Source organism: Haplochromis burtoni, unplaced genomic scaffold, assembly GCF_018398535.1.
Source record: "Haplochromis burtoni strain Fernald_Lab_line unplaced genomic scaffold, NCSU_Asbu1 Contig_65, whole genome shotgun sequence".
NCBI classification, from domain to species: Eukaryota; Metazoa; Chordata; class Actinopteri; order Cichliformes; family Cichlidae; genus Haplochromis; species Haplochromis burtoni.
In genome coordinates, this window is record NW_024582426.1 from 1,189,260 (window position 1) to 1,214,391 (window position 25,132).

The following is a 25,132-nucleotide window of genomic DNA, read 5'->3' on the forward strand; positions in this document are numbered from 1 at the left end:
CAAAGACTCATTGCACACCACAGTTGCACTCTGCAGTTGCAGTGGGAGCTCAGCAGAGTGTGTAAGCTGTTAGATCCCTAACACACTAGAGGCACATTGGATGATGGTAAAAGTGAAAGTAAAAAAAAACGAGTAGTGCTCACTTCTCTATTTACTACCAAGGGTGACACATTCATTTGTGTGCTTTGAGCAGGAAGGCATGTAGGGTGGAAGGGTAGAGTTGGAAGGTGGAGGAGAGGGAGATACTTGCAGAAGGCAGAGATGGAGGATAGTCAAAAAACTGACAGGAACACAGGAAGCTTTCATTAGCCTCTCTTGATTTAGCAGTGAATGACAAATGACAGCTGGGCTCTACTCATCCACGCATGTGTTAACAGTCACTCCCTCTCGCTCACATGCACTCATGTGTTTAAATGCAGGTTGATCTCTACCCTACACATTTTACATCAGGAGGAGTGATGTTGTGATGCCATAAAAAGTCTTGCACACATCTGTTAGTGATTTTTAGCAATGCTTCAGAGTCAGTGAATTATTCTTAAGACAATCAAAGCTGGTGCTGATAAATTATTTTCCTCCCTTTCCTTTCTTTCTTGACTTGTTTATACTTTTTTTCATCTGTCCATGCAGTATGTATCTGCTCTAGTCCAACCCCTCGGAGTTTGTGCTGAATACCTTAACTCCAGTCTTGTCCAGGTGAGCTACCTTATCTACTCTCCCTGACACACACACTAAATGATGCTCACTATACATTTCTACCTTAAAACAATGTCTTAGCCCTTTAATGGCCCCTTGTGGGATAAAGTGAGGACTGGCCTATGTGTCCTAAGCTGATTTCGATTAGTGTCAGACACTTGGGTTGGGATACTTATGCACAGCTCTCACATGTAGCACCCAGAAGGATATTATCAAGTTCAGACACATTCAAACTACTGTGTTTTAAGCAAAGGAGCTAACTGGATAAAGGCAGCATACACTCACTGGTGGGCATTATGATTGCTGGTAAATCTAGTTTTCCTTCTATTTGCACTTCAAAGTCACAGAGACTTTGTACCAGGAAGCTGCCGGGTTAAAAACCTGCTAATGTCTAATCTGACTGTGCTGATATTTATGTTCTCACATGGATCTCTGCTGGGTGGTAGAGAAGTTCAGGGCTGCAGTGCATAATATGTGACAGGGTGTTACATACACTTTTAACATCTAATGTTAAAAATGGTCTTCTTAAAAATAGCAGTACAGGTATGTACACACATGGACACACAGTTGTAGAATCTGGCCTGTAATTGCTTTTTTTCCTCTGCCAGTAATATATATGTGTATATACATTGTTTGTCTGTGGCTCCGTAGTTTTGTTCCAGTGATAAAATCATCGCTTGTGTTTATTACATGACACTTCTACCCCATTCTGATTTATATTCTATTTTTATTTGCTGTATCCTCTTACTGTTTTGCTGCTCCAGTGGTCCATTTACCCCACAGGGATCAACACAGTTTCATTTTGTTTTTCCTAGCCTATGCTGGATCCAGTCATCCACAAGATGATCACATATGTACAAAACCTGGAGGAGAAGGACCTTAAAGATAAGGTAGTGATTTATACCTCCTTATAATTTTAAGAAAAAGAGGACAGAGATGAATGTGTTCACTGCCCTCTTTGTTGTGCTACCCAGTAAATTTGAGTTCAGAATGAATATGGGACTGGTGACTTTTGTTGGCACCTGCTAGATCATATAGTATGAATAAACTGTCTTAGAAGACTATGGTAAGTGCAAACACTGCTCATCTTGAGTTCAGGAAACTAAATTAGTGTGGAAATGGTTCTTTTATTGAAACTTCACAAGAATTTTATGACTCAGTCAAATGTTATTCAACCCTAGCGTCTGGTGAGCATCCCGGACCTGCTGTCAGCCATCAAGCTATTGTGTATGAGGTTCCAGAGGGAGTTGGTTACTGTGGTAGATGATCTCCGGCTGGATACGCTTCTACGTATGCTCAAAACACCCCACTTCTCCACTAAGATGAACTCCCTCAAAGAGGTCAGCTCAAAAAGAAGATTTTAAAGTATTTCTTTCTGAGTGCTTCCATTTCTGAGCTCATGTCAGACTATTTTTGTATGCTTGTCTCTCAGGTGACAAAGTTAATAGAAGAGAGCACGGTTTCAAAGTCTGTGAAAAACGCCATTGACACAGATAAACTGCTGGACTGGCTTGTAGAGAACTCTGTCCTGTCAATAGCACTGGAAGGTAACGATGTTTGTTAAAACATAACTTACTAGAGTTTTGATGAGTGCTTGGCAAAACACACAGACATAGTTAAACGTAGTCACCACTGACATAAATTTAAACTGAGAAATCGGGAAATTAAGATTTCAGTTTAACTTTGGCTGATTCATTCTTTTTGTTCCAGGTAACATTGATCAAGCTCAGTACTGTGAGAGGATTAAGGGAATCATTGAGCTGCTGGGGAGTAAACTGTCACTAGATGAACTCTCCAAGATCTGGAGAATACAGGCAAGAACCATTTGTATCTCAACTGCATGTGTTATTACATATTTATTATTCTTTCTGATCGGTTTTATCTATTTTTAACTCTTAAAGAAAATCAGTAAACTGCACTGAGTGCTTTTATATGTGCATATCTGTAAGTATGTGACAAATACCTGTCAGCTCAGTGGATGTATTGATTTCTTTTTGTGTTTGACCATCTCAGGCGGGTCAATCATCAACTGTAATAGAAAATATTCATACAATAATTGCTGCTGCTGCTGTGAAGTTCAGCTTTGACCAGCTCACTCACCTCTTCGTTCTCATACAAAAGGTCAGCGCTCACTCTGTGACATTTTGATAAAATAGGTTATATTTGAAGAGATTTCTACATGTGTGCGTGATATTTATGATAACATGTTTGCATGGTATTTAGAGCTGGGAAGTTGAGAGTGACCGTGTAAGGCAAAAGCTGCTCAGCCTGATCGGGAGGATAGGCAGAGAAGCTCGCTCTGAAACCACAACAGGAAAGGTATGCTGTGTAAATGTCTTTTTGTCAAAGGTAGGCTCATTCAAAAGTAATTTGGAAAAAACAGGTAAAGATATTGTGAAAGGTTTTGATATAAGGATGTTCCCTTGAGTCAACCTTGTCCTTGTGTGTGTATCTGTCCAGGTGCTGGAGGTGCTGTGGGAACTGGCTCACCTCCCCACCTTGCCTACCAGTCTAGTTCAGCAGGCACTGGAGGAGCACCTGGGGATTCTGAGCGATGCCTACGCTGTTAAGGAGTTGGTGAAACGCAGTTACATTATTAAATGCATTGAAGACATTAAGAAGGTGAGACAGACAAAGTATAGTATTTTCTTTGTTTACTTGGGCTCTTGTTGGGGTTTAGCATTTCACTGAGCCGGTGCTTTAAAGGTGTTGTTTATTTTGTACACACACAAAGAAAAAACTGGGAGCATTTGTCACGAATCTTAAAACTGCAGCAGTTTTAATGAAACACTAGACAGATCTACTAGATATCTAGGTCTTTTTCTGCCTTCAGTAACAGTTTTACTGCATGTTAGCATTCCCTTATAAGTTTGTCAAACTCTTGCAATACAGTGTACCCCACTGTAATGAAGGGAGTCTTTCTTTTTAAACAAGTACCCATCTATCAAGAATAATTTATTTTTAAACTTTTTTTTATTAGTTTTTATTTTTGTCATTGTCTGCATCTGTAGCACCCTCTGTGGGTATCTGTAAATGCAGGTTTTATAATTAGTTGATTTGCTGATACAGTCAGTTAATGACTATATTGTGAAACAGTGGTGTGACTGAACTGTTAAGTAAACTACTCTCAAAGCGTGGAAAATGTGGTAGATAACGTTATAAAACTGCAAGTATGTGAGGAATTTATGCTTCATCTTGCCTTTTCTAAATGTGTACTTTACATGTCATTAATAACTGTGTCAGTAAATTGGTACTGCACATCCTGGCTGTCCAACATGACAAACTGGTTCACCCTAGAGAGGACACACGCAGATGCTCATACTAAACGTGGCATATGTTCAATAGTCCTGGTGAGCCTCAGGATTCTGTCTTAAATGCTCAGTTTCTGATATTTTTATTCTACTTTTAAATCTTTGTGATGTATTTAATATGGTCTTCTCAGCAGCTTCACCCACCTGCTATTCAGATCTTTTTCCTTCTTGTTTGTCTGTTTATTCTTTTTTTAACTTTTTAATAAGAAGAAAATAGGCTTTAAGGGAGGGGGAAGGGAACTAAAACTGACAGTGGACAAACTGAGCCACAGTACAAGAAATGGAAATTGGCATGATATATCAGTTGCATGTATGCTTTTCCTATTTTGAAATTATATACAATAACCATATTTTAAAATGACTGCTGGACTGACTGTTGCCACACATGGAAGAAAATATGTGTGTCATCCTTGGAAATCCTGCTTGTTATTTGTGTACAAATATCCCACTTCAAATGATATGTATGTCTCTAGAACTTCACTCAGGAAGACAGTAAAGGCAACGAGACTCATAGCTCATTTCATATTGGCACTTGGGGCAAGAAGAAATCTAACTCACTGGCCAAATTAAAAGAGGTATCCATTATGATTTATATTTCCACTGACTGGTGTGTATCCAATCTTGCTGCTTCAGTCCTGGCATCCAATCGTGGAGGAGGGGGTTTGACCACAAAGGGGTTTCGTTGGTCTCAGGTTGATAATTTCACAGATGATTGCAACATGAGGTTGTTTGACCAGGTGTATGTTAATCTTCTGCTTGCCTCACTAAGAGGGCTTTGGCACTCGCTAATGATTACACAGTGGTGTTGGTCTTGTCTTGGGTGAACGCTTGTGGAAATAAATGAGTGATTTATCTGCTGGATGACTGGTTAGCTTTGGTGGAAATTTTTTACTCATGCGAGGACTCTAATCAGAACCCAAGTGAGGCTTTTGTTTGATATTTGGCCTTTCACATTAACCCTCATCCTACCAGCATATTTGACATACATAGACCTGGGGTCCTTGGGGGCAGCAAGGATCATTAATTGCTATTGTGACTACCAGTCACAATAGCAAGATTATAATACTAGCAATTTTTTTTTCTGCTCAAAGCATTATTAGTTATGTGTCCTATGTCATCTAAAAAGTAGATCATTATTAGATTTTTGTAAAATTGCATTTTATCGCCCAATCCACACTAAATACTCAAAAGCTTAATTGATTCTGATATTCCTTAGTTTTCAGTAATTTTAAGTAAACATCAATTGTATTGTAGTTATATGACGAAAGCTGCTGGATCTATTTTGATCCCAATATAAAATAATTGAAATAATTTCTCCAATGCATTCTGGGTCTTCCCCAAAGTCTCCATTATGTGCTCAAAACACATCACCTAGGAGGGGGTTCTACTCTTACCTTTTCTCAATGACCAAGCTCCTTGCTCTGTTTCTGAGGCTGAGTACGAATCCTCTTCAGAAGAAACTGATTTCCACTGCTTGCATCTGTGATCTTATTCTTTCATTTACTACCCAGAGCTTGTGAACATAGCTGTACTTTTGCTTTCACTCTCAGCTCTCTTTTCACCACAACAGATCGGCATAGCATCCACTTCACTGCCAAGACCCCACCAATATGTCTGCCAATCTCCTTTTCCAGTCTCCTCTCTCTTGTGAACAAACCCCAAGATATTGAAAGTCCTCCACTTGGGGCAGCAGTTTGTGCCCAAGAAGGAGTCGGCGTCCCCACTAATTCACACTCGGCATCAGATTTGATGCATAAATATGAACAGAACTGGTAACAAAGAGCAGCTCTGGAAGGGATCAGCACCCAATGAGAGAGACTGACTTATTGCTGGCAACACAAAACCTAAAGCTAAACCCTTACTACAGGCAGTTATAGCATACAGTTTGCGTCATCATCAGCGCGTGCTGGCATGTAAAAGGAGGAACAAAAAGTTGCTAGCTTCCTGTCTGTGTTTCGGGAGCAAAGTAACACCTTTTTCAAGTAGATTCTTCCAGCACAGTGCTGGACAGGCACATCAGCAGTAGAGGTTTCTTAACTCCTAGGAGACTCATTCCTGCTCAAATCAACTGGTGTTTGCAATATAGCAGTAACATAACCAGAGCATTCCCCAGCTGTTTCAAGCAGATTTGGTGATGCTGCTAACGTTCTGAAAACTTTCAGTGTGGGAAGTTTCCCCATACAGACAATGAATGCAGCAATGCCATTCTTGTTCTTTAAAATGACTAACAGAGTTCCGCTTGGCGTGGCTAGGTAAATTAATTTAGGACCCATGGCAACCATTACCTGAGATAAGTAGTTCATGCATAGGTGCAAATGGGTACTTTTGACTGAAATCCCTCATGACTCCAAAACATTTTTATTTTTTTAAAAAGTGTTCATCAAAGCAGAGACAGGAAACAGAGATTTTAAATCATTAGCAACGTCATTTAAAAAAACAAAAAGCAAACCTGAAACACTAGGATGAGGGTTAAAAGTGGCAGATTTGATCTTCCGTGGTTTAAATCTCTGGCTCTGATTTTCCTTTTTCCCTTCTTGTTTTAACAACGCCCTTAATTACAAAAATAGTAAGTCTACGATGACAAAACAGTTACATAAAATTAAAAGTGATTCATAAAGATCATCGCTGACCTCTATTTTTGTAACAAGCGTCTGTGTTTGCTTTGTGATTTAGTAAATATCATCATCTGATATGCACGCATGTGTATATGTTTATCTCAACAGGCTTCACAGCAGAGCAGTCCACAGGCGGTCTGGGTTGTTCCTGCTCTCCGTCAGCTGCATGAGATAACCCGTTCATTCATCAAGCAGACATACCAGAAACAAGACAAGGTGACACATAAAAACATATATAAATGCACACCTGAATAATCTGCTCTACATTGTGTTTAAGTTAACATTCCCTCTGTCTCCCAACAGAGCATCATCCAAGACTTGAAGAAGAATTTTGAGATTGTCAAACTAATCACAGGGTCCCTTGTATGCTGCCATCGACTTGCCGTGACAGCTGCTGGTAACAGCGGCCTCTCAGGCTCAACCCTGGTAGATGGACGATACACCTACCAGGAGGTATGTCTGTCTTTTTAATTTAAAGGTGACCTATAATGCTCATTTCCAACTCTATAGAATCCATGGACTCGCTACTAGATTAGCAATGCATGACTCATATTTCAAAATAATCCTCATTCATTTCACACTGGGTCATGCTAATTCAACCATTGTCTAAAACAGGCTGTTTTAGCTCCCTCACAAACAAAAGATTTAAACAGCATGTGGGAACAGTTTACATTCTCACAGCTAGAGCTGTGTGCGTGAGATGGCCATATTAGGGATATTCACTCTCACTGACATCAAAAAGGGACAGAGCTCCCTGGGAGCTTTTCTTGATCAAACCCAGAGTTCCTCTCTGATATCTCCCATCCTGCTGGGCTTGAAGCTGCTCTCTTTTATCACAGTGATTCACAGAAATTTGAATATTTACAAACCTCAAAATCCAGGTTAGATGCTCCAACTTTTTTAACCCAGGACGTTTTTCGTGATCAAACTGTCATCATTGTAAAAACAAACACAGCAATGTGGTTTCATCCTCAGATCAGTTTAATGTATAATAAGAACATTCGCCTGCCTTATAACAGTGTGCCTCTTTGAATATAAAGGCAAATGTCAGGCTGCAGTAACTTAACATTTACTGTTTAAATAAAGCAAATCTATATACAGCAAACATAAGAGACTGATCAGTAAACAGTCATTTATCATCCTGTGATCCACCACAGTAATGAACACTCAGGTTACTGTTAGCTTCATGCAGCTAAATGTGTGAATATTTATTACTGAGGATGATTTTGGTCGTGCTGAAATGACATTGTTGAATATAGGCTGCACAAGAGTTAAGTTAAAATATTTACACACTTTGATACCCAGATATTAAATGCTGCTGAGTAAGATTTGTAAATGTATGATAGATAAAGGAAAAATATTTTAAAAAATAAGATAAAAACCTCAACATCTTTTCTACTGCTAATGACCAAAACCACTATTAAGGGATTTGACTAGTGACTATAGCTTCATAAGTAAAATATCTGCTGGATGCATAGTTTCCATAGTTCCTGTCTCCTCCGTTTGCCCCCCTCCCCCCCCCCTCCACCAGGTTACAACTGAATAAATGTATTTAAAAATCAAATAAAATGTGTAAATGACCTGAGTACACTGACTAAAACGTAATAGCCTTCTGCTCCTCCTGGGAGCTATATTACTGGATATTTTGATTAATTGCATAATTAGAGATTAATGTGGGTAATATGCAAGTTTCCCTTAGCTGGCATGAGGTTTACACTGGAAGTAATCAGCCCTGAAGAACATAATGTTACATATTGATAGTGTTATAAGATAACACATTTCTCTTTCAATATGTCTTTAGTATCTGGACAGCCACCTGCGCTTCCTGGCCTTCTTTCTCCAGGAAGCTAGCCTCTACCTGGTCTGGAACAGAGCCAAGGAGCTGTGGGAGTGCCTGGTGTCAGGGCCGGATGTTTGTGAACTTGACCGTGAGGTATGAAAACAGTCATTGCAAATGAAACCTTGCCTTTGGCCATTTGTTTATCATTGCAGCCTCCTTTCTCTGGATAACTGATCTGGAGGAATGCACAAACTTTACCTCTTCCTTTTAAAGCACAATACAAGGAATGGTCATACAAGTTTTAAATACAGAGCAAGCAGGCAAGAAAGTGACATCCATTCTGTTTAGGTTTCTCAATGTATCATCCAGTAAAGTAAAGTTCTCATACAAAGAAGCACTTGATAAAGCTAACTTTATCAAGTGCTTCTTTGTATGAGAACAAAAAAAAACAACAAAAGGACAGAAAGAACTGGAGGCAGGTTTCTGCCCTTTCCAATAGTATGAGATCATTCTGGGCACAAGTGGTTAGCATCAAATGTTTAACTACCTCCAGCCTTTAACAGATCATTCATTTAGTCTTTGTGTTAGGCTCAGTTTGGTAGAACTCAAGCCAGTCCATCTCATTTGTCTCTAAAATTCACTGTAACTGAGATTAACACAGTGTGTTTCTGTGTGTGCAGATGTGTTTTGAGTGGTTCACAAAAGGGCAACATGACCTTGAGAGTGATGTTCAGCAGCAACTCTTCAAGGAGAAGATCTTAAAACTGGAACCCTATGAAATCACCATGAATGGTGAGAGATACTCTATGGTGATACGTTATTGACCCACAGCAGTGGATTATAAATATGTATTTAACATGTTTTGTATGTGTTTCAGGTTTTAATCTTTTTAAGACCTTCTTTGAGAATGTTAACCTTTGTGATCATCGACTAAAACGCCAAGGAACTCAGCTGGTCAGCTTTCATTTTCTCTCTTTTGATCCTTAGTACACAGTGAACCATTCAGCGTGCAAAGGAAAAGAACACTGAAATACATCTTGGTTGACATTTAGATTTAAAGTATTATGTGCTTTGATTTCAGTGTGTGGAGCGCATTGACTTAGCAGGGATGGACTTTATCTGGCGCATCGCCATGGAGACCCCTGATGAAGAAATAGCCAATGAAGCAATCCAACTTATTATTACATATAGCTACACCAACCTCAATCCCAAGATGAAGAAGGTTTGAGTATATTTTTGCATTTATTGCTCTGGCCTCTTTTAGCACTGCTTCTAAAGAGAGTGGAAGTGTCATTTAACAGGACAGTTCACATTAAAATCAGCAGCAAAGTCTCTTTACATGATCCCAAAAAAAGTCATTATCTTTATTGTGAGCAGTTTGGTGTAGGAATTAGTTCTTTTCTAATGAACCTATTACTTTGAATCCCCAAAAGGATGTGCTCTCTGGTTCCTTTATATTCTAGACAAGGCAGTCATCTCTGTTCTCTCTATCCAAAACTGGGAAACTCAAAACAGAACAATTTAGGTGGATAAGTTACACGGACCAGAGGGAATATGCATATTTTATCCTGGGAAGAATTCTCCTTTTAAGATGCTGCAGACTGCCTATTGTTTTCACTCCTCACTTTGATGAGAAATGATCAGAAGTATTCCAATAATAAAAATTGAATTACTGCTTTGTGGCTCTTTTTGAAACAAAGAAATCACATGCAGAAATAAATCTTCCTCCTCACAGGATTCTGTGTCTTTGCACAAGAAGTTCATTGCTGATTGCTACAAACGACTAGAGGTAAGCTGTTGAATATGTTACTAGCATGATTGTGCCATTTCACAGATCCAGCAGCACATTTCTTGTTCTTCTTTTAGGCAGCCAGTTCGGCCCTGGGTGGGCCTACTTTGACACATGCTGTTACTAAAGCAACCAAGATGCTGACAGCCACGGCCATGCCGACTGTGGCCACATCTGTACAATCACCATCCAGGTACAGAGGGGGGTTTGGGTAAGAACATAGTTACTAAACCTATTAAAATACATTTGTGTTTATATAATTTATCTTGCATGTTAGTGATGGATAAAATGTTTTGAGTATAAATATGCTTGTTATTGTTGAGACGCTTCTGTGAATTTCCACCTCCAGATCCACTAAGCTGGTGATAATTGAAAGACTGCTGCTGCTGGCTGAGCGCTATGTCATCACTATAGAGGTAAGCTATGCACTGTCTCCAAGGTTTCATTACACGTGTAAATAAAAATGATTATGCTATAATGGGGTTTTTTAACCTCATGTGTTTGTGTATTTCTGTGTAGGATATGTACTCAGTTCCTCGCACTATTCTACCTCACGGGGCCTCTTTCAATGGACACCCTGTCACTCTTCACATCACCTACGAGTCAACCAAAGACACTTTTACCTTAGAGGTATTATAAACTTCTGCCCTTTTGTGCACAGTTCAGGTCTTCAGAGGAAATGGCTAATTTTACTCGTCTGTCTGTTGTACAGACTCACAGTAATGAAACAGTAGGAAGTATCCGGTGGAAGATATCTGAGCACTTGAGCTGTCCGGTGGATAATGTCCAAATCTTTGCCAATGATAGTGTGGTAAGTGTTGATGATTCAGTGCAGTGCCTGTCTGGGGAAGGTCGTCCACTATCCTGTTGTGTGTCCTTGAACAAAATTAATTTTGGTTTTTTTTTCTCTCACATTGTCCTTTTACTGCACCTCCAACGTGTATTAGTTGACCATGAATCGAGACCATAAGCTGCTGTCTCAGCTTGGCTTTAGCGATGAGCAGAGCTTAACTGTGAAGAGCTCAGGCACTGGCACTCCCTCTGGCAGCTCCGAGTCCTCAGCGTCTGCCTCCAGCAGTTCCAGCTCTGCTGTCTTCAACTCTGCTTATGCCCTAGAGCAGGTACCATCATAGACATGGTTAGAACTGCAAATTGTGCATCCATTAAACTTTCCGCTGGTTCTAATGCAAAGTGCGTACATTTCTGTGTCTCTAGGAGAAGTCTCTGCCTGGAGTTGTGATGGCTTTGGTCTGTAATGTGTTTGAGATGCTTTACCAGCTAGCAAACCTTGATGAGTCCAGGTAAGGTAATATTTCTTCCATATGACAACAGAAGACGCTATTTAGCTATTTACATCACCTCATTTTGAAGCAATTTGTGTAGATACAAAAATGCATAAAAACATAGACAGAGACTCTTGCATGCATGTTTAGCTGGGTAAAAAGTGATTGGTAATTAATATTTAAGTCACTACTATTTCATAATTCATGTATTAAGACCAAAGGCAGTTAATAACCCTTTTTATGTATTTGGATATTTCTTGTACTTTCCAGGATCACTCTGCGTGTGAGGAAGTTGCTGCTGCTGATTCCAACAGATCCTGAAGTACAGGATGCACTTGACAACTTTGTTCCCAAAGAATCCAGCGTCTGGAGCCATCAGGTTACTTGAACTCTTTTCTTATTAACAGTGCTTAATGCAGAACGATAAACCTCTGAAATATTTAATTTTCTGCTTTTGGAGGAGGGTTTATTATAAGTCTAAACAAATTTCTCTTGTGTGCATTTCATTGCCTTATCCGTTGTCTGGGGCAGTTATTTTCTATCTTTTGTGTATTTTTTTTCTCTAGAAAACGCTCTTCACCCTCGGCCAGGGTGCAGGCTCTCGTTCTCCTTCTATGTCCTCCAAGCAGCAACATCAGCCTAGTGCTGCTTCCATCTTGGAGTCCCTTTTTAGATCTTCAGCCCCTGGCATGTCCACATTCAGAGTGCTATACAACCTTGAGGTACATTTAAACGTAAAACCCCAAATACGTATATAAATGCAAAATTCCCTGTTTTAAAGTTGATTAAGCTGCATGACATCAGTTTTTATCTCTTTTCCTTTTTCTCTCCTATGTCTTTGTTAGGTGTTGAGTTCAAAACTCATGCCCACATCTGATGATGAGATGGCCAAAACCAGCAGCAAATCCTTCTGTGAGAATTTCCTGAAAGCAGGAGGCCTCAGGTAGCACCACAAACAACAGACCTTTAAAACAAATGCTGTTCTTCGTTTGCTTTGAGCCACTGTAGGAGGTGTCAGCATAGTTGTCAAGCTACATTATACACCAGTGCATATATTCCACATGGCATATGCTTCTATCCAAAATGCCTCATGGCATCTTTTTATTTTTAGTCTTGAGTATTGTGTTTCTGTTTGTCACCTCTGCAGTCTGGTGGTAAATGTTATGCAGAGAGACTCCATCCCATCAGAAGTGGACTATGAGACCAGACAAGGGGTCTACTCAATCTGTCTTCAGTTGGCCAGGTGCAATACATGTCACAAACATACAAGGTTTATATAATCATCACATACTATGCCAAACTTCTAACTGAATGGGCTTTGTTTGCAGGTTCCTTCTGGTTGGTCAAAGCATGCCTGCTGTACTGGATGATGATGTCATCAGGGATGGCGATGCGCTATCATCTCGGCCGTTCCGTAATGCTGGGCGAGCAGGGCGACAGCTCTCTCTATGTGGCACTCCAGAGAAGTCCTCCTACAGACAGATGTCTTTGTCTGAGCGATCATCCATAAGAGTTGAAGAAATCATACCTGCTGCACGTGTCGCTATTCAGGTATGGTAGAAATAATTTAAATTTTGAGGTTATTTCTAGGATAAATTTGGTGTCCAGTAAATGTAAAGTACTCCAGATGCTCTATCTGCTGCTGTTTCTTTTATAGACCATGGAAGTGGGGGACTTCACTTCCACAGTGGCCTGTTTTATGCGTCTGACCTGGGCGGCTGCAGCAGGTCGATTAGATCTGGTCGGTAGCCCACAGCCAATCAGAGAGACGCATGGCTCTCTTCTGCCCCAGGGAGTACGCACTAGAGTCAGCAGCACTGGTGAGACAAAGAAAAAACAATCATTACACATTTTGTCTGTTTGTCTCTGTAAGTCTACCAAGTAGATAACTTATGGTGTTAGCTACATGTTTTTCAGTCAGTGGATGTGGCTTGTACAACTTCATTTTTAATTTATGACTAATGCTGACTGTTGGTTATTAATAGGTCACGCTCAAAATATTTTACTGAAACTAAACCTAAAGAATTGAAAGTAAATGTATTTGTGTTTTGCAGGGAGTAACTGCAGCTCCAGTAGCGAGGGCGAGGCCACGCCAACAGCATTGCATGCAGGGATATGTGTCAGACAGCAGAGTGTCTCCATCAAAGATGCCATCATCGCCCGCGAGGCTTTGTCTCTACTGGTTACCTGTTTGCAGTTACGCTGTCAGCAGCTGTGTAAGACTCCTGCAGGCGTACAGACAACACTACAAGATCACAGTCTCACTTTTACTGTATATTGTAATGAGATATTCTGTACTGTGTCCAACAGGCTCTAAATCTTGTGTTTGGTTTCTTTCTCCAGCTTCTTTTTACAACCTGCCCTCTGTCAATGATTTTATTATTGATATTCTGCTCGGATCTCCCAGCGGAGAGGTAAATAACACACTCAGCAAACAACAGAAGAAATGTATTTCAAACATTATATTATATTTACTTATCTTTCCTATGTTTCTTCTTCTCTCAGATCCGCCGTGTGGCTTGTGATCAACTGTACACTTTGAGCCAAACTGACACATCAGCCTTCCCTGAAGTCCAAAAACCTAACTTATTCCTCCTTTCAGTTATCCTGACTGCTCAGCTCCCGTTATGGAGCCCCACATCTGTCATGAGGGGGGTCAACCAAAGGTATCTAATCAATAAAGCACAAGGTGCAAAATCCCTAAAACATATGCAGACATCATGAGTTAGTGTTGGTTTTTGTTTTCAGATTGCTGTCCCAGTGCACTGAATACTTTGATCTAAGATGCCAGCTTTTGGACGACCTAACTAGTAAGCCACAGTTACACATTCCTAAATAAGAAGTTTTGTCCCTGATTGAGGCTCTGTTGTAATGCAGACCTTACAGACTGCTTTTTCACCAACTAAAGGCCAGTGAATCACACATTTGCTTTCTGCTCCTTTCTTTTTCTATCCCTCCTTTCCTTCCTCCCGCTTCGCTGCATGCCTCACCTCCTCAAGCGTCAGAGATGGAGGTGTTAAAAGTGAGCGCAGCCACCATGCTGGAGGACGAGATCTCTTGGCTTGACAATTTTGAGCCTAGCTGGAGCTCTGAGATGGAGACCAGCGAGGCAGATAACATCCTCCTAGCAGGGCACCTCAGACTTATCAAGACCTTGTTGTCTCTCTGTGGCAATGAGAAAGAACATCTTGGTGAGCAAACACTGAGTATACATGCATATCCACACCTATCCAATGTATATTCTATTCTATTAAGGACACAGCTGTTATGTAATGTTGTAACTTTTTGTCCAGGTCCATCTCTCATCCAGCAGTTGCTCGATGACTTCCTGTTTCGAGCCTCACGCATCATTATCAACAGCTCCAACCCTACAACTTCCCCGGCCCCCAGCCATGATTTCCACCCAAAGTATGTATTCCTTTCCTTCCAATTAGTTTCATTTTTTCTCTGTTCTAATCCAACTTTTCATTTTTTAAGATGTGATTTTGAGAATCATTTTGTGATTTCATATAAAAGGGATCTGCTTTTTTGTTTGTTTGTTTGTTTGTTTTAAGTAATGGGTAAAACCCTCCATTTTGCAAACAACATTGTGTGTTTTGTAGTATTCCTGATAGCGGTATTTAATCATTTCTCTGTGTGTGATTAGGTGCAGCACAGCCAGCAGCAGATTGGCAGCCTATGAGGTGCTGGTAATGCTGGCAGACAGCTCTCTTTCAAACCTACAGCTCATCACCAGAGAGCTGCTGTCCATGCACCACCAGTCAGATCCTTCGCTCTGCAAGGAGTTTGATGTAAGACACCGGTTAAAATAGAATTAATTGTAATCATGTTTGGTGTTGCATGTAGTCTGACAGTGCTTTTGGTGTGAAAGTAACTCTTTCTCCCTTTCCATTAGTATCTACCCCCTGTAGAGAGCCGTTCAGTCTCAGGTTTTGTTGGGTTGAAGAACGGTGGAGCCACTTGTTATATGAATGCTGTGTTCCAGCAGCTTTACATGCAGCCCGGCCTCCCAGAGGTACACTTTCAATGAACTGTTTACTTAATTTTTTTTTCCATACATTATGTGATACTTAGTAACACCAGTATCTGTGACTACAATATCATGTTTTTTTGTTTTAGGCTTTCCTGTCCATTGAAGATGACACAGACCAGCCTGAAGAGAGTGTTTTCTATCAGGTCCAGTCTCTATTTGGCCATCTGATGGAGAGCAAACTCCAGTATTATGTACCTGAGAACTTCTGGAAGGTAAAAGTGTGTTCACTGTTAAATCATTTAGAAACTAGAGACAAAGTTCTATTTTTAATTTGCAAGAGGTTCTGCACAATCTTGGAGTTCATCGCTGTTTCTTGTATTTTTTTTTATCATGTAAAATTATGTGGGGTTTTTTAATAAGTCCTTATGATGGACCATGTTGTGCTGTCTGTAATCATTATGTCTATAAAGTCTGTGTAACACATATAGAGTTTGTTATCTTGGATAGTGACACAACTGAGTGTCATTAACTAAAGTGACAAAACTCAGTTTATCAATAGATATGTAACTGTATAAACATGCATAATATTTCTGTTCCAGATCTTCAAGATGTGGAACAAAGAGCTATATGTAAGAGAACAGCAGGATGCCTATGAGTTTTTCACTAGCCTGGTGGATCAGCTTGACGAACATCTCAAGGTATAACTCGCACACTAAAGAAACACTGTCGTCACTTAATTAGAAACTTTAATTTGTCAATGACAAACTTTTTCCACCAGAAAATGGGTCGAGAGCAGATCTTCAAAAACACATTTCAGGGAATTTTCTCTGACCAGAAGATCTGTAAAGACTGTCCTCACCGGTGAGCCACAGGTTTTTACTGTGTAGAATTTACCAAATCTTTTTCTTTATGCATGAAATTTGACTCACAAACATCCTTTGCACAGATATGAGCGTGAGGAAACATTCATGGCACTGAACCTTGGAGTGACCTCTTGTCAGAGTTTAGAGATCTCATTAGACCAGTTTGTCCGAGGAGAGGTGCTAGAGGGCAGCAATGCCTACTACTGTGAGAAATGCAAAGAGAAGGTCTGTACACTCCCCTTCATGCTTTTATACAGCACTGACATCATATGTGCTTATGAGTGTTAGTGTGTGTGTTTGTACAGAGGACCACAGTGAAGAGGACATGTATCAAATCCCTGCCCAGTGTTCTCTGTATTCACCTTATGCGCTTTGGCTTCGACTGGGAAAGCGGACGGTCTATCAAATATGATGAGCAGATTAGGGTATGAAGATCAGACACTTGTACCTAATAGATCACATTTCCTAATATTGTTACAGCCTCCTTAACTTTAATGTAAATGTGATTGGGATTAAGGTTGTTTCCATTGTTTCACAGTTCCCCTGGGTGCTGAACATGGAGCCCTACACTGTATCTGGAATGGCTCGTCAAGACTGCAGCGGAGAGGGAGGCGAGGGGAGAGGCGACGGGACCTCAGGAGGGTCACCCAGGAAAAAAGTCACAATTTCTGAGAACTATGAGCTTGTGGGAGTTGTTGTCCACAGTGGTCAGGCGCATGCTGGCCACTACTACTCTTTTATTAAAGATAGACGGTAAGAGACACTGTAGTCAGTCTTACCTCATTTCACAGGAATCGTTTTCTAATGGCAGAGCTATGTGCTTTTCCTAATTGTATTTTTCCTTCTCTTTGCTACTTTACATAAGGAGTCCCTAACCAGCAATTGGTGGAATACATTAATTGGTTGCTTTAGTTTTCCAGGCAGAATTTAGAAGACCTCCTTGGGTCTTGCATATGAATGCAGTATCAGATTTTGTATGGGCTCCTGGATTAGTTTGTAAGCATCTCCAGATGTCTGGCTCTGGAAGGCAGTCGTGCTTACTGGAGAAGTGGAATGTAAAGAGACCACAGAAGCTTGTATTTGGCACCCTGCTCTCACTCATTTTCTTGTTCCTTTCCATGCTTATGAAATTCTGTTCTCAGGATGATGCTTACTTTCCAGGAAAACAGACACATTCTGAAGCTGTTTCTTAGTCACTTATTGTTTATGTCAGGTAGGGATCTGTGTGGGTTTAAAGCCAAGAACAGTGACATGGGCAACTGTGGCTCAGGGGGTTGGGAATCGCATCTGTAACCGGAAGGTTGCCGGTTCGATCCCTGGGCTCTCTGTCCTGGTCGTTGTGTCCCTGGGCAAGACACTTTACCCTACGCCTACTGGTGTTGGCCAGAGGGGCCGATGGCGCGATATGGCAGCCTCGCTTCTGTCAGTCTGCCCCAGGGCAGCTGTGGCTACAACCGTAGCTTGCCTCCACCAGTGTATGAATGTGAGAGTGAATGAATAGTGGTATTGTAAAGCGCTTTGGGTGCCTTGAAAAGCACTATATCAATCCAATCTATTATTATTATTATAAAAACTTAGCAGATGAGCTGGATAGATGCAAGCGAATACTGTGATCTGCCAGTAGGTTAATCTGGTGTGCTGTCCATATAGTCCTGGGTACATACATGAGTGACCATCCTGTTTCTTTGCTTGTAAGCTTTTTTTAGTTTTTGCATTAGGTTATTATTTAAACTTCATAGAGTTTCCAGTATGTCTCTCTTTCTCCTTTATCTTCTCAAAATACTTTTTTGTCATCCATCTTTGTTTACTAATAGCGGTGGTGCGCGTGGTCGGTGGTACAAGTTCAATGACAACGTGGTAGAAGAGTTCGATATGAATGACGAAACTTTGGAGTACGAGTGCTTCGGTGGGGAGTATCGTCCCAAGGTTTATGACCAGTGTAAGTTGCTGACATTACTTTACTTTATGTGGATTAGCAGTACACACAAGTACAAAATCTTAAATAACTTTGATGTATGCTCAGCCAACCCTTACCCTGACGTGCGGAGGAGATACTGGAATGCCTACATGCTGTTTTATCAGAAGATCAGTGACCAGAATTCGCCTGTTCTGCCCAAAAAGAGCAGAGTCAGCATCATGAGACAGGAAGCTGAGGACCTTTCGCTGTGAGTCAAATTTCCATATGTACCACAGTCACCTTGTAAACATTCTCATTGGACTGTTGAAAATGCATCTGTCATCTTTTCATACATCCATGTGCAACAGTCAGCAAAATGTCACCGCAGGCAGTAGGTGATAGATTTGATGTTGACAGTTAAAGACTTATTTACAAAGACTTCATTTATATGCATTATACAGAAACTTTAATGAACCATCACGGATGTTAATCACATGATGCGAGTCATATTTGTATATGAACACTGTCAGAAGAACAGCAGTTGGGAACGGCTCCAGTGCATTAACTATTATGAACCATCTATGTTGTCTCTTTATTCCCAGGTCTGCTCCATCTTCTCCTGATGTTTCCCCACAGTCCTCTCCACGCCCCCCAAGAGCCAACAATGACCGTCTCACTCTCCTCACCCGTCTGGTCCGCAAGGGAGAGAAGAAGGGCCTGTTTGTAGAGAAAATGCCCGTCAGCATCTATCAGGTAAAGCAAAATCTGCCTTTACATGAGCTAAACACGAGTTATATTAGAGAGAGAATTGCTTTAAATATTCATAGTTGTCTCACCGCTTTGTTTGTGTGTTTGTGCAGATTGTGAGAGATGAGAATCTGAAGTTCATGAGAAACAGAGATGTCTACAACAGCGACTACTTCAACTTCACCCTTTCCCTGGCTTCAGTCAATGCAGTATGTTTCTCTGTTGGCTTGTCTAATTATACATAAACACAGACTGAAGATACACAACACTTTAAGCTTCATGTATTTGACGATTGTAATCAAAAGACATAAAACAAGTTAGAAAAAAGTTTTCTTCCACATATTCAGCAGTTTGTTTTTTCTCTGGTACTTGAAGTAGATGCAAGTAAAATATTGGATTTCACCTTTGGTCTGTGTTTACACAACTGAAAAAACAGTGTCTATTTTGCTTTTCTGAGGCAATGCTTTTATTGCAGGTCAGCATTTTACAGTAACTGCACTTCCTTATAGGAATCAGAGTACCGTTCACCTTTAATGACAGATCACATTCTGCCATTAGAGAGAGATACTCTGACATACATGAATGATAATTATTTAAATATTGTGAGTGCTGATGCAGAATGGAACCCACAGCCATTGCAATATTACTATTATATATGCTATAATGCAATACCATAGTGTTTATATACATAAAATAACATGCAGTATGATAATCAGTGATGTTTTAAAAAGCTGTGTTCCTTTTGCAGACAAAACTGAAGCATCCAGGCTACCAGCCAATGGCCAAAGAGAGTCTTCAGCTGGCTGTTCACTTTCTGTTCCACACCTACTTGCACACCAAAAAGAAACTCAGGTGATTTCACTTGCATGCATCCACATGTGTTAAGTTTGAGCACCTTCATGAGGAGCGACATTATATCTGTATTTGTGTGTCTCTTGCAGGGTGGACACAGAGGAATGGATGGCGACAGTGGAGGTGTTGCTGTCTAAGAGCAGTGAGGCATGCCAGTGGATGGTGCAGTACCTGGTGGGACCAGAGGGCCGCGAAATCGTCAAGTTAGTACATTCCTGCCAACTAATTAACCCACAGGGCTGTTGTCACATTATATTTCTCATGACTAATATGAAATATTGAAACAATTTTCTACATTGTTTAGATAGCGATACTATATTGCTGCTGCTTGAAAGTGGAAATGACAGGGTACAGTTATGTCTGCATCAGGTGTGAATGTAATCCATGTTTGTAGGACTGCTTTTGCAGAAGCTTGACCTAGGTTTGATCAGTACAGCATTTTTGTAGCTGTCCTAGTGATATGCGATACTTTAGACTTGGCAGCTCCAACCATTGCGCCCTCATTCTAATCAATGCACATTCAACTCTCTGACCAGGGCTAAATAATTCCGCTTTGATTATTTTTCATACAACGCCTAAAGCTTTACTAAATATATAATGCCCACACATATTATCTCTGGAGTGTTTTAATGCTATATAATTTATTATATTTGCACACTTCATCAGTATAACTGCAAAAGTCTTGGAGCATACTTACAGTTGCATCTTTACTGACAGTAGAGATATTAAACACTTGTGTGCTTGGTGCTCACTGACTTAATGCTGATTGGCTAAAAAAAAAGCAAGTCCTTCTCTGGAATGTAAACATTTAGAACCACGGGATAGTTTTCCAAAGCATGTGTTTGGGAGAAAGGTGTTGTCTTACACTACTTGATGTTTAAGCATGGGGTGATCATATGATCCTCAGACAGGATTGGTTGTCGAACATCGGATGTTTTGGGCAACAGTACACCACAGCTGCCTTTACATACCACACCCCTCCCCGTAGAACAGAGGTACAGATTGTCACACTTAACTATGTGCCTCAAGGCCAAAGCAGCCAGAACTGTTAAACAAAGTACAACAAAGAAATTTCCCACATGAACAGTGTTGCAGACTTGTCTGTCCTTTCAGATTTTATCATAAGATACTGAGTGTCTTATGATAAGACATTAGACATGTTAATTGAAGTTCCTGCCTTAGAGGTTTATTTCGCTTCACTGGAGTGCTGATATTGATGGTTTTGACATTTCCTTAGGGTTTGTCTGTTGGAGTGCAGTGTAAGAGAGGTGAGGGTGGTGGTTGCATCCATCCTCGAAAAGACTCTGGAGAGTGCACTTCAGTTTGGAGATCCAGGACTAGACAGTTTAACAGATGCTCTGCTCTCCTTACTGGACAAAGATGTTCCTGAGAATGTGAAGAACTGTGCGCAGTATTTCAACCTCTTCAGCAACTTCGCTCAGAGGGTAATTCTTCAAAATTGAGTGTTTAAGTACAAGCCATTAAATTTAATGACTGTTTGATTTCCTGAGTGTTCTCTATTTTTCGTTCACTCTCTCCCTCCCTCTCTCAGGGTTGCGGTCCTTGTCAGTTGTTGTTGAAACACTCGGCGTATCGCCGGATGCTCATCTTTCTGTTGGGCCCCAATAGGCAGAACAACCAGGTACAGTTTACATAATACACACTGCGTGTTTCATATGTTTGTCATTCTTAATGTTTTCACTTTAACTCAACTTTTCCACTCACTGAATTACACTCAGGAAACAAAGTGTAAGTTTTTTGCTTATCCAACACTGAGTTGCAGTGGTAACAGGTTAAGCAGGTATTCCAGACATCCTTCTCAATAGTAACAGTTTAGAGAGATCCCAAGTCATTCCCAGGTAAAATGAGGTATATAATCTCTCAAGCGAGTTCTGGGTCTGTATTGAGGGCACTTCTCAGTTGGGTATACGTAGAAAAAACCTCCAAAGAAAGGCAGAGAGGTTTTACTTTGTGTTTTTACAGAACCGAAGGTGGAGTCCAGCTCAGGCTCGGGAGTTTCTTCACCTGCACAGCACTCTGGCCCTGATCACTCTGCACTCTGACCTCAGCCCCCAGCGCACACAGGGTGATGCACCTAAATTTGTTTCTCACACTACTACAAATGTGCACCTACTGACACAGCCTGAGTCTTATTGTGATTGTTTGTTTATCACCTGTTGTTCCTCACGTAGCTCCCGGAGGGCTTAAGCTGCGCCTGAGTAGTGTCCTGTCCTCCACCCCTCTTCTCCCTCTCCATGCGGACATCCTTGCCTCACTCTTTACTCCAGAAGGACAGCCTTACCTTCTAGAGGTAAGATAAAAACCATCAGTTCAATGTTTTACTTCTTCATTATTAAATAGAAAAGACTCAGAAGCTCTTTGATTGACAATTTTGCCAATTGTAAATACCCAACAGGTGATGTTTGCAATGCGCGAGTTATCAGGCGCACTGTCTCTCCTGATAGAGATGGTGACCTACAGCTCGTTCTGTAATGAGCCCTTCTCTCTGGGAGTTCTGCAGTTACTCAAAGTAAGAATCTCTGAAAAGCAGCTCAACCACATTTACTCCACAGTCAGTATGCACTAAATTGTTTTGTACTCTTCACAGACACAGCTGGAGACAGCTCCACCTCATGAACTGAAGAACATTTTTCTGATGCTGCAGGAGCTTCTAGTGAGTAACATCCTTCAGTGACCCTTCCTCTGTTGATCTTTCATGTTGCGTGGTCACCATGAGGTCTCACATTTCCTAACTTCATTTAAATCTTTTCCACAGGTAGTGGAAGACCCTCTGCAATCCCAGAGACTCAAGTATGCTTTTGAGTCAGAGAAAGGTCTATTAGGTATGTCTGTTGTTTTGTTTTTTCCTATTGACAACAGTGTACAAATCCTTGTAGCTCATAATGTGTTTTCTCCATAGCTTTGATGCAGCAGAGCAACAATGTGGACAGCAGGCGCTGCTACCAGTGTGTTAAGTTCCTGGTCACATTAGCTCAAAAGTGAGTACATGCGGTTTAGGGATCAGACTTGGGCAGAAAAATATTTGGTTGTTATGTGTTTGTTTTGTTTTGTTTTGTTTTTTTCCCCCAGTGTGAACTATTATCAACTGTAATAGTAGTAGTATTAGCAGATTAACCTACCAACATAATTCTGACCCTGCTTTCATCCCTCCCACTCTCCAGGTGTCCTCAAGCTAAGGACTACTTCAAGGACTTGTCTGGTACCTGGAGTTGGGCGGTGCAGTGGCTCCAGAAAAAGGCAAGCCTAAGAAATACTGTAGGACCACCTACACCAGCGGTCTCCAACCTTTTTTGCGCCACGGACCGGTTTATGCCCGACAATATTTTCACAGACCGGCCTTTCAGGTGTCGCGGATAAATACAACAAAATCAAACCAGTACCGTTACCGAAAAAAAGAAGATTTATTCATAACACACGTGAAAAGACCCAGGAAAACAGAGTTAATGATAAAAACAATAACAAAATAACGCTGAAAACCGATAAAAACCCTGAAAACCATACATTTCACACCTGAGCCTCAACTCTTGCGGCCCGGTACCAAACGACTCACGGACCAGTACCGGTCCGAGGACCGGGTATTGGGGACCGCTTACCGCTGACCTACACTACATGAACAAAAGTACAGGGCCACACCTCTTAATCTTTAAAGTGACATGTTTTCAGTCCCATTGCACCCAACATTTATAAACATTTGGGAAAGAAGAAAATGTTTCAGAACCACAACAACTCAGCCATGAAATGGAAGATCACATAAGGTTACTTAGAGGAGTTGCATAGTGCTTAAGAGATGCCAACACTTGATGATTCAGTAACTGCAGATTTCCAAACCTCCTCTGCCATGAGCATCAGCTCAGTAACTGTGGGCTGGGAGCTTCATAGCCTGGGTTTCCATGGGCAACCAGTTTCTGTAGGTGGCCCAGTACGTTTATCCATATAGTGTACATCACATTAGTGTGAGGCATTTTTGGCTTTTGTAATTGACAGTAGAAGTGAGAAGGATGGAGGACAGCAGCCAAAAAAAATCCCCAGTGCCTTTAAGCCCAAACCTCAGTGTTTCCCATTCCCTTCTTATTATTTAATCCAACATAACCTCCAAGTTCTTGCAGGTGAATTCGGACACACTGTGTTGTTAAAAACTAATCAGCCTTTCAAACATCAGTTTAAATCTGAACTCAGTTTAGCACGGCATAAATTTTTTTTGTTTTTTAGAACTTTTTTTCATTTAGCTAAATGATAGTTTAGTAAAGTTTGCCTTGATATTAGTTACCACTTGGTGCCAAACATAAGGTCCGAGGGCCAGAATCAGCTCAGCAAATCAGCCCACTGGACTGCATTGGAAAATGTGAAGGGGAGGATCGACTTTGGACTTTTAACTGTGTTTTCATAAGTTTTACCGCTTTTACTACTTACAAAGACCTCCCCCATGGCCATTCGTACTACACCAAAGTATTTAAGTAATAGATAAACAATAAACTAACATAAAAACAGCATTGTTGTATGCAGACTATACAGTTACTATTTTCTATTCATTACAGCGAACTTTAGGTAACTGAACTGTTTTTCCGACTGAACTTAAAACTCTTTTAAGTCATATTTATTATCATTATTGTTTCTTTCTGTATACAGTTTTGTTCACAGCTCACTCAGTATATTAATTGTTTTGTTCCATCATTAATTTTCATATTACTGGAGCTAAACGAGAGTCTTTACAGTGCCCCCTGTTTAGGAGACACTTGGCTTAACCACTATGGCACTTATGAAGAACTGTAAATTATGCTGTATGCTCACAGTGACTCTCTCTGCCTTCAGATGACAGAACATTACTGGACTCCACAGAGCAACGTCTCAAATGAGACATCCACCAATAAAACCTTCCAGCGCACAATTTCTGCACAGGTAAATACACGCACACACAAAAATACCGTATATCAACGCCCTCCAGTTCTCCTATTACACTCACAGTCACTCATACTGTTTATTTTCCTGTGTGTGTGTGTGTGTGTGTGTGTGTGTGTGTGTGTGTGTGTGTGTGTGTGTGTGTGTGTGTGTGTGTGTGTGTGTGTGTGTGTGTGTGTGTGTGTGTGTGTGTGTGTGTGTGTGTGTGTGTGTGTGTGTGTGTGTGTGTGTGTGTGTGTGTGTGTGTCACACTCTGCAGGATACCTTGGCCTATGCTACAGCATTGTTAAATGAGAAAGAGCAGTCTGGTAGCAGTAATGGTTCTGACGGCAGCCCGGCGAATGAAAACGCTGACCGCAGTCTCCGACAGGTATCTCTCAGCTACATCCAAATGAGCAGCTTAGAACAGTGG

The 25,132-nt window shown here is 40.8% G+C and overlaps 1 protein-coding gene across 3 annotated transcripts in view; it reads left to right on the top strand.

The window, feature by feature from the left end:
• usp24 (ubiquitin specific peptidase 24) overlaps positions 1 to 25,132 on the top strand; it is a 33,640-nt gene that overhangs the window by 5,531 nt on the left and 2,977 nt on the right. The window contains exons 8-66 of one of the 3 annotated variants that reach the window (XM_005923262.3): positions 628 to 693; positions 1,509 to 1,583; positions 1,875 to 2,033; positions 2,126 to 2,240; positions 2,404 to 2,507; positions 2,707 to 2,814; positions 2,917 to 3,012; positions 3,154 to 3,315; positions 4,478 to 4,579; positions 6,728 to 6,835; positions 6,923 to 7,072; positions 8,421 to 8,552; positions 9,080 to 9,191; positions 9,277 to 9,353; positions 9,481 to 9,621; positions 10,135 to 10,188; positions 10,266 to 10,399; positions 10,538 to 10,604; positions 10,708 to 10,818; positions 10,901 to 10,999; positions 11,136 to 11,309; positions 11,404 to 11,489; positions 11,742 to 11,850; positions 12,038 to 12,193; positions 12,317 to 12,414; positions 12,619 to 12,714; positions 12,800 to 13,022; positions 13,129 to 13,291; positions 13,526 to 13,687; positions 13,815 to 13,885; positions 13,977 to 14,137; positions 14,220 to 14,281; positions 14,471 to 14,662; positions 14,765 to 14,879; positions 15,118 to 15,262; positions 15,367 to 15,486; positions 15,591 to 15,716; positions 16,044 to 16,142; positions 16,223 to 16,305; positions 16,391 to 16,532; positions 16,613 to 16,732; positions 16,846 to 17,060; positions 18,122 to 18,246; positions 18,331 to 18,472; positions 18,807 to 18,957; positions 19,065 to 19,160; positions 19,700 to 19,803; positions 19,893 to 20,006; positions 21,041 to 21,248; positions 21,356 to 21,445; positions 21,787 to 21,889; positions 21,996 to 22,114; positions 22,220 to 22,333; positions 22,412 to 22,477; positions 22,580 to 22,646; positions 22,724 to 22,802; positions 22,986 to 23,061; positions 24,634 to 24,720; positions 24,980 to 25,090. In XM_005923262.3, the coding sequence (XP_005923324.1) occupies positions 628 to 693; positions 1,509 to 1,583; positions 1,875 to 2,033; positions 2,126 to 2,240; positions 2,404 to 2,507; positions 2,707 to 2,814; positions 2,917 to 3,012; positions 3,154 to 3,315; positions 4,478 to 4,579; positions 6,728 to 6,835; positions 6,923 to 7,072; positions 8,421 to 8,552; positions 9,080 to 9,191; positions 9,277 to 9,353; positions 9,481 to 9,621; positions 10,135 to 10,188; positions 10,266 to 10,399; positions 10,538 to 10,604; positions 10,708 to 10,818; positions 10,901 to 10,999; positions 11,136 to 11,309; positions 11,404 to 11,489; positions 11,742 to 11,850; positions 12,038 to 12,193; positions 12,317 to 12,414; positions 12,619 to 12,714; positions 12,800 to 13,022; positions 13,129 to 13,291; positions 13,526 to 13,687; positions 13,815 to 13,885; positions 13,977 to 14,137; positions 14,220 to 14,281; positions 14,471 to 14,662; positions 14,765 to 14,879; positions 15,118 to 15,262; positions 15,367 to 15,486; positions 15,591 to 15,716; positions 16,044 to 16,142; positions 16,223 to 16,305; positions 16,391 to 16,532; positions 16,613 to 16,732; positions 16,846 to 17,060; positions 18,122 to 18,246; positions 18,331 to 18,472; positions 18,807 to 18,957; positions 19,065 to 19,160; positions 19,700 to 19,803; positions 19,893 to 20,006; positions 21,041 to 21,248; positions 21,356 to 21,445; positions 21,787 to 21,889; positions 21,996 to 22,114; positions 22,220 to 22,333; positions 22,412 to 22,477; positions 22,580 to 22,646; positions 22,724 to 22,802; positions 22,986 to 23,061; positions 24,634 to 24,720; positions 24,980 to 25,090 (6,942 nt within the window). The remainder of the gene's footprint in view (positions 1 to 627; positions 694 to 1,508; positions 1,584 to 1,874; positions 2,034 to 2,125; positions 2,241 to 2,403; positions 2,508 to 2,706; positions 2,815 to 2,916; positions 3,013 to 3,153; positions 3,316 to 4,477; positions 4,580 to 6,727; positions 6,836 to 6,922; positions 7,073 to 8,420; positions 8,553 to 9,079; positions 9,192 to 9,276; positions 9,354 to 9,480; positions 9,622 to 10,134; positions 10,189 to 10,265; positions 10,400 to 10,537; positions 10,605 to 10,707; positions 10,819 to 10,900; positions 11,000 to 11,135; positions 11,310 to 11,403; positions 11,490 to 11,741; positions 11,851 to 12,037; positions 12,194 to 12,316; positions 12,415 to 12,618; positions 12,715 to 12,799; positions 13,023 to 13,128; positions 13,292 to 13,525; positions 13,688 to 13,814; positions 13,886 to 13,976; positions 14,138 to 14,219; positions 14,282 to 14,470; positions 14,663 to 14,764; positions 14,880 to 15,117; positions 15,263 to 15,366; positions 15,487 to 15,590; positions 15,717 to 16,043; positions 16,143 to 16,222; positions 16,306 to 16,390; positions 16,533 to 16,612; positions 16,733 to 16,845; positions 17,061 to 18,121; positions 18,247 to 18,330; positions 18,473 to 18,806; positions 18,958 to 19,064; positions 19,161 to 19,699; positions 19,804 to 19,892; positions 20,007 to 21,040; positions 21,249 to 21,355; positions 21,446 to 21,786; positions 21,890 to 21,995; positions 22,115 to 22,219; positions 22,334 to 22,411; positions 22,478 to 22,579; positions 22,647 to 22,723; positions 22,803 to 22,985; positions 23,062 to 24,633; positions 24,721 to 24,979; positions 25,091 to 25,132) is intronic. The other 2 variants (XM_005923263.3, XM_005923265.3) reach the window with 2 other exon arrangements.